At 39.3% G+C, this 8176-nt stretch overlaps 1 protein-coding gene across 1 annotated transcript in view; it reads right to left on the reverse strand.

Annotated features, from left to right (window-relative positions):
* Positions 1-12: 12 nt before the first annotated feature.
* hck (HCK proto-oncogene, Src family tyrosine kinase) overlaps positions 13-8176 on the reverse strand; it is a 21215-nt gene continuing 13051 nt past the window's right edge. The window contains exons 3-13 of the mRNA XM_014016327.1: positions 7782-7815; positions 5743-5836; positions 5361-5456; positions 5097-5200; positions 3777-3926; positions 3456-3608; positions 3181-3363; positions 2179-2255; positions 1946-2099; positions 1052-1183; positions 13-952 (exon numbers count right to left, since the gene is read on the reverse strand). Of these exons, the coding sequence (XP_013871781.1) occupies positions 750-952; positions 1052-1183; positions 1946-2099; positions 2179-2255; positions 3181-3363; positions 3456-3608; positions 3777-3926; positions 5097-5200; positions 5361-5456; positions 5743-5836; positions 7782-7815 (1380 nt within the window). The 3' untranslated portion in view covers positions 13-749. The remainder of the gene's footprint in view (positions 953-1051; positions 1184-1945; positions 2100-2178; positions 2256-3180; positions 3364-3455; positions 3609-3776; positions 3927-5096; positions 5201-5360; positions 5457-5742; positions 5837-7781; positions 7816-8176) is intronic.

An 8176-nucleotide genomic window follows, 5' to 3' on the forward strand; every position in this document is an offset into this window, starting at 1 on the left:
TAGCTCTATAGAGCTAATGCTACATTAATTAGCTCTAGAGCTAACATCATTTATATTAGCTATGGAGCTAACATCATGTATCACAGTGAATATAGTTCAAGACCTGATGCTCCATTAATAGCTCCAGAGCTAATTCTACATTTATTAGCTCTAAAGCTAATGCTATATTTACAAGCTCTAGAGTCTAGAGCTAATGCCATATATAGTAGCTAATAGCTTCAGAGCTAACCCTATATATATTAGCTCTGAAGCTAACACTATATATTGCTATATACTAGCTCAGGAGCTAACTTGAAAGCTAAAAGACCAAAGCTGAGGTCCATCATCATTTTCAGTTGTGAGTTGAGTCATTTCTACATTCTTCTCTCTGTCAATGTTCTCCAGTTTATTTTAAAAGGGCTAAACGTCAAACAATGTTCAAAATTAATGTTAAKGCTGTATAGAGCTCTCACRGGAGCAAGTAGTACACGTCATTTACCCAGAATGCTTTGCYGCATAAATAACATGGTGTACATGTGACAATATATTATTTTTAATTTATAAAAAAAAGTTTAGATCCTACAGTATTTTAACAGTCTTTCTTTTACAGTTGAATTAAATGTTTGTCAAATAATGTCTGATTTTATAACTAGTTGGAGTTCCCTTTAAGGGTAGCTGGCTGTGGTGGCCATTTTGAAATGGGTTGAATTTATGAGCTGAACTTTCTGTTACGGTACGTTTTTAACGCAACGGTGCTGTGAACAACCGCCTCATGGCTGCTGCTGGTACTGGCTCTCTGTGGCCGTGTAGAAATCCTCCAGGACGCTCTGCAGGTAGTCGAAAGTGGGCCGATCCTCGGGCTTGTTCTTCCAGCACTCCAGCATGATTTCATAGAGTTCAGTGGGACATGACTCCAGGCGCTGCATTCGATAGCCCTTCTCCAAGGAACGGATCACCTCTGGGTTAGTCATCCCTGGAAAAACAAACCGAACAGTGTCAAAATTTGTGCAAGTTTATAAGTTAAGTATAGTATAAGTTTGGAAATCGAGGAGGTTTTTGAAGATCTTCTCACCTGGGTATGGTGTGCGTCCATAGCTAATAATCTCTGTCAACAAAATCCCAAACGACCAGACGTCAGATTTTATTGTGAAAGACCCGTAGTTGATGGCCTCAGGAGCCGTCCATTTGATGGGGAATTTAGCTCCTGGTTGTTGAGGAAAATTGAAAACCCAAATTAAATCACATCAACCAACATAAATACAGTTTTATTTTTTATAACTGCAAAGAAGTTCCCCTCTGAAGGTCTGAACAAGTTATTTAAAATTTTTACCAATGGTGGGCCTAATCCYCTAACTAAAAATCTAGCTTCGCTAACACTAAACAGTTAAACGTGTAAAAAAAAGTTAGCAAATGCTAACTCTCAACAGCTAAACAAATAAAATTAGTGAAAGTTAGCACTGACAGCTAATCCCTATCACTCAGTCTAGCTGAAGACTGGTGAGACTGACATAACCTGTTCATGTTAGCTTGATAGTTAGCCATTAGCAAACTTAAAGTTGGCAAAACCTAATTTAACGGAAGCTAACTGGGTCCTCTAACAGATTTTTAAAGTTAGTGAAAAAGCTAATCCGCTAAACAAAAAATGGGCTCCGCTATTAGCTGTTAGCTATTTAGCAGAYCCATGTCTACCAATGTCTCTTACAATCATTTTATTTTACTAACACATTTTAAATACCCGATGAGGAATCTCAAGTTAAACACAACRGGTCTCAAAATGTTGCAGAATAATCTGGTCCATTCGTTTATCACATCTAGGCTGGACTATTTTACTTCTTTATAACTGGGCATCCAAAAAACTCTTTAAAAGGCTTCAATTGATCCAAAATAGATGTCATTTTTGGTATTTGTTTTGTAAATTCCTGYTGATTGTCATTGGTCGAGCATCTCAGACGTGTTAGGGGCGTACCTTCCCTGGCTGTGTACTCATTGTCCTCAATGATTCGAGCGAGCCCAAAGTCTGCGATTTTGCAGACCAGAGCCTTATTAACCAGGATGTTGGCGGCTCTTAAGTCTCTGTGGATGTAGTTTTTCTGTTCGATGTAGGCCATGCCTTCTGCGATCTGAAGACGAACCATTTAACAGAAGGAAATAAATAAAAGTTCACGTTATCCCCCTCCGTTGCCCAAAAAACTGCCTCACCTGAGCCGAGAAGTCGATGAGCTTTGGGAGCTGGACTCTGTTCCCTTCYTCGCTCTTTAAGAAGTCTAATAAACTACCTGCAGACACACACATTTTAACAAACATTTGTAGACGTCAATAGTGGGACACGGTCATAKGTTAAATATCTTTGAGTAGGTTGAGTCAGGTCCTCTGGATGGGTTCTTCTTTGTCGAAACATTTCATCTTTTATCCAAAAACCTTCTTCAGTCTGAGGAGTTGGAGGCAAAATGAGCTTCATAAACAGTACCGTCACAAAGTGGATCAGCCAGTTTGTTGGTTGGTTGGTTGGTTGGTTGGTTGGTTGGTTGGTTGGTTGGTTGGTTGGTTGGTTGGTTGGTTGGTTTACAGGCAAACAGAGGATCAGCAGCCTATTGACTGATCGTTAGAGCTTAAAAAACGAAAGGTTTCAACAAAGAAGAACTTATCCAGAGGACCTGACTCAACATTTTTGATTCTGTGTGGATTATTGAGAATGCATCAGGACTTTAAGTAGACTCTTTAAAAGGAGCAGACTTTAGTAGCTTAAGGGTCAGAGCGCTGAGGTCCCCTCCTTCGGCTGCCACCTTTAGCACTTTGACCCATGTTGCTCCCCCTGAAGGTGGAGGCCCAACATGGGGATGAAACCATGTAGCGTACCCAAACCAAACCCCACGGGTAGAGGCCTGGTAACCACATGCTCACTGATGAGCTCTTCCTCCAGGTCTGGCTCCAGGGTAAACCTAATTTAGTTGAAGGACATCGAGATCCTAGTCGTCTTCTGTCCATACAAGTATTGTGAAAAAGGAGTTTACTGGTTCATCTTCGTTTCTTCTGTAGTCACAAACTCTGAGTCATGACCAAGAGAATGAGACCTTGGATACAGGTGACCAAAATAAATTGATGGGTTCTAKCCCTGAAAGTCTCAGGACTTTGGTCGTCTAACCCAACGACTACAACAGGTCTCAGCTCTCAAAGTCTCCAAGTTCACAAAATGAAGCTCACCTTTTTCCATATACTCAGTAATGATATAAATAGGCTCCTCCTTGGTGACCACAGCGTTGAGTCGGACCAGTTTGTCGTGCTGTAGACTCTTCATCAGGTTGGCCTCCATCATGAAGGCTTCGACCGACATGCTCCCTGGCTTCATGGTCTTCACGGCCACCTTMGTGTGCTTATTATACGTAGCTAAAACAAACAACGGAACAATTACAGGATCAGTTTTAGGCTTCATCAGTTGGTCGATAAATATATTCTGCAGTGATTTACTGCCTCCTCACCCATCCAGACTTCTCCAAACTGTCCGGCGCCGAGTCTCTTATCCAGTTTTAGGGAAGATCTTGGGATTTCCCAGGCGTCTTTTTCCCATGGCTTTTCAGGTTTGGGGCTCAAACATGGAGATGTCAGGCTTTGGCAAAGACCATCTCCCTGCTCTGAATAAAAAACAGAAGAAGTGCTATTATTGTTGGCCAGGAGAGGGCAGCACAGAACAAGATACTGATTGAGCAGAAGTGGTTCACCGAGACAAACACCTCTGAAATGAGATTCCATCCTGTGATGGAGATTATTCAGTATAAATTGCTCTGACAGCTGTAACTCACTCTTGTAATGGCTGACCAGCTCCAGCAGGGTGGTGAAGGTGATACGAGGAGAAATGTAGAATCCTCCGTTGTCCAGCGTTCGAATTTTATAATGTTTCACCGTGTCTCCGGCCTGAGGGTCAAGGTCTCTGACGGACAGAGAGTAGCTGCCTGTTTGAGAAGACGAACAGAACAACAGTTATTACGTTTGATGCTTTCCTTTTTAAATATCCATTATTTGTGGTCACGTCAAGGCCTTCTTCCCAGAGACTCCCCAAGCTCCTCCTGGGGTACCCCTGAGGTGTTCCCCGACCAGTGAGGATCTATAATCCCACCAGAGAGTTTTGGATCTGCCCCTGGATCTCTTCCCAGTGCCTGGAAAACTGCTAAAGGAGGGCGWCCAGAAGGCAATCAGATCAGATGCAAAACCGCTAAACATGTAAAAAAAAAGTAGTGAAGGCTACAGCTAAAACCTTTTGATTATCTGTCCCTAGCACTGTGCTAAACATAAAAAAATTAACAGAAGCTAAAACTAACAGCTAATCACTAATCGCTAAGACAACTGTCACTCAGTCTACATCAGGGGTTCTCAAACTTTTTGGGTCTGGGGACTCCTCACAAGTGTGACAAATGTCCAGGGACCCCCTCATAAACCCCATGCTGTTTTAGAAATAATTTACTGTCATTTTAACCCCTAAATACTATGAGAATATTAATTTTTTGTTTGATTTAGTATGTTTGTTTTATTAGTGCATTGTTCCTCAAATTAATTTTTCAAATAAAATCCAAAATAACAATTGATTTAAAAAATTTGAGGACACCCCACCCCAAGACAGGGCTCATGGACTGCTGGGGGTCCTGGGACCCCAGTTTGGGAACCTCTGGTCTACATCACACATCTTTGTCTTCTGGTGGGACTGAAACAGGCCTGTTAATGTTAGCTTGTTAGTTAGCTGTAGCTGTTAGCAGACTTAAAGTTAGTGAAAAAGCTAATTCACTAAACAATTTTTTTACCCCCTTATTAGCTCTTAGCTGATTAGCGAAACAATGCATATCTCTGGTTTAGAGGCTTAACGTTAGCCGAACTATATTTTTAGTTAGCAAATCTTGGTTAGCTGTGCCCACTGGTTTTTGCACAGTGACGGTTTGTTTGAGGGTTATTTTTCAGTCTGTTTTTCTCTGCCTCTCTAGGTTTGCCATCAGGGAGTGAAAGACGCTGACGCGTCGTTACCGTAGAGACCACAACAAGTCACTGACAGCAGCTTTAACTTTTCTTCGTACAGTTCTTAGCTTTTAGCGGCGGTGGGTAGGAAAACAAAGATAAAGCTTTTGTTTACTCACCCTTGGTGGTCTCGCTGTCCCGGATCATGAAGGACCCGACTCGGTTCCCAGGGGCCAGCAGCTGCCTCTCTGCATCTTTCCGGCTCACTCCCTTGAAGAACCAGCTGAACAACAGGAAACAGGTGAGTCAGTACAGAAAACCTCTTAACGGCCGGCGTTCTTAACTTCCACTGATTGGTTTGTTTACGACTCTTTGAGTTTAAACGCTGTCAAACCTAAAACGTTTCACTAGTAAATGTTTTACGTTAGAGTTTGGACACTTACTCCTCTGCTTCCAGAGTATCTTTAGCTACATAGTTGCTCGGGATGAAGCCTTCCTGACCGGAGATGATTGACATGGCCTTCCACCACTCGCCTGATCTGAAGTGCGAAAAAGAAAACATTAAAAACTCAAATGTAGCAGAATTTTGACGAGGTCTATGTCAAGCTCTGCTAAAAAGCCTGAGTTGTTACACGGATTGTGATACTCCGAACGTTCGTCTCCACGTCTCAGAGCAACCAAAAGACCTGTTGTTAAACCGTAATACAAATACATTCATATGTTTGACATATATTTTCACCATTCCATTGGTCGGAGCCATAATTTATAGMAAAGTGTTATTCAGACGGTCATATTGTTATAGCTGATTGTCCCAGAACTACTTACTCTTCTAAGATTTTGAGCTTATCTCCCTTCTTAAAGCCCAGATCTCCTTCATGAATAGCCTCATAGTCGTAGAGTGCAATGGCAAGGTTCTCACCTGCGGCAATAAAACAAACAAACAAACAAACAACAGATGAAGTTTTCTGTTTACTCTTTAGGGTCATAATACAAATTGTTTTTATATGGAGGAACTGCCAAAACAAGAATGAATATAAAAATATGAACAACATACGTTACTTTGTAATAAAATGTAAGTGGATTTAGCATTTACTTAAATAAATACACATATAAAGCTGTAAGAAAATTTCATGTTTGAATTAATAAAGCACAATTATTTGCCTCATTTTGACATTTCTGTTAGCAACCCCACCAAATAAATATATGATGTTAGTTTATACGTTGTTAACGCCATGTATATGTATTAGCTCAGGCGCTAACGCTATATCACCATGTATATGTATTAGCTCAGGTGCTAACGCTATATCGCCATGTATATGTATTAGCTCAGGCGCTAACACTATATCGCCATGTTTATGTATTAGCTCAGGCGCTAATGCTATATCACCAGTATATGTATTAGCTCAGGTGCTAACGCTATATCACCATGTATAGGTATGAGCTCAGGTGCTAATGCTATATCTCCATGTATATGTATTAGCTCAGGCGCTAACGCTATATCACCATGTTTATGTATTAGCTCAGGCGCTAATGCTATATCACCATGTATATGTATTAGCTCAGGCGCTAACGCTATATCACCATGTTTATGTATTAGCTCAGGCGCTAATGCTATATCACCATGTTTATGTATTAGCTCGGGCGCTAATGCTATATCACCATGTATATGTATTAGCTCAGGTGCTAACGCTATATCACCATGTTTATGTATTAGCTCAGGTGCTAATGCTATAATGTATTAGCTCAGGCGCTAATGCTGGATCATCATTTATATGTATTACCTTGGGTGCTAAAGCTATATCACTATGTATAAAATATGTGTTATCTCAGGCGCTAATGCTATATCGTCATGTGTATTAGCTCAGCTCTGTTATCCTCATTCATCTTAATCGCTAATGTTACAAATAATCAGGGATCTCTAATACTTTTGAAAAATATTAAAAAGCATTTAAACATCGTATTTGAAACCTTGGTAGCTGCTAGCACTGTTAGCATGACTAATTAACAGTTATAGCGTAAACCTTTTTAAATCTGTTATGAACTCTTTGACAGCTCTACTTTGTGTTGAACAGTTTATAAYTTAACAGAAGCTGTTTTTTATGAGCTAAAGTTATGAGCTGAAGTTGAGAAATGAAACAAGGCAGGTAAACACTGAAAAAGTAAAGAAATACAGTTAATTTACTGAACATAAATTATATTCATCTCTATGTTTACTCTGGCCGTGTTCCCTTTTAATAATCTAGCTTTGTTAACCTGAAGTTATAAAAAAAAGTCACTTCCTAAAAAAAGAGCTTCTGTGTTCATTAGACTGTGACAGATTATGATGCAGATTTAATTTACAAATTGTTGCAAAAAGATAAAAAAAAAACCATATAAATACATATAATATCCTGGAATAGAAATAAAACTTTAAATGTTATCACTGGTTAATGTAATTGAATATATTTATTTTGGCAGTTTCAGTCCTCCGTACTTTTGCACTTTCRTTTGAAAAAGCAGAAATAACTATTTTAAAGATGTTGTTGATATCAGGTTATTTGTTCATGTCAGTTCTGGGAACACCACTTTGTTTCTTTTTTTGCTTCACGGACACTGGGTTCCCCTTCTGTCGACGCTCTCACTGACTTCCTTCTTTGCTTAATACTAATGTCAGAAAAGCTGATCTCTTTTTTTTTATAAAACTTTTTTGTACGTTCAAGGTTTTTGTGGCAGGGCAGTAAAAACGTGAAGTTTATCGCTTTACGCCCACACACCGACTCTCCTTCCACTTTTGTGTGGCGAAGCTGAACTGATCAGAAACAGAACACTCAAAGCACATCTAAACAAACAATTTATGGTTACAATAAACAAGTAAACAAACTCACTTTCAGAGGTTGTTGCGTTGGATTGCATTTTGCCCTGTAGAAAAAAAAACACTTTAATTCATTATTTTGTGTGCGTGCACATTCAAATAAAATTAAAACAAGCATTTTATTTCCAGAAAAATACACATTTATAACAACTCTTGACAACCAAACCACATTTAAACACCTTAACGTCATTTATTTATTATTTAGCTTTCACGTCAACACGTAAAAATATTTACGTCTTTTACAAAAGGTGACTTTCTTTTGTGGTTAACTTTGTTTATTTGTAGTTTGACTTTCAAAAAAGTGTGAAGATTTCTACATGTGATTAAAGTACAGCAGAAAGATTCATATGAAAACCTGCAAATTCAGAGAATTAATTAAAAAATCAACTTAGAAGGATAAAGTACTGC

This window comes from Austrofundulus limnaeus, unplaced genomic scaffold (genome assembly GCF_001266775.1).
Source record: "Austrofundulus limnaeus strain Quisiro unplaced genomic scaffold, Austrofundulus_limnaeus-1.0 Scaffold142, whole genome shotgun sequence".
In the NCBI taxonomy this organism is placed as follows: Eukaryota; Metazoa; Chordata; class Actinopteri; order Cyprinodontiformes; family Rivulidae; genus Austrofundulus; species Austrofundulus limnaeus.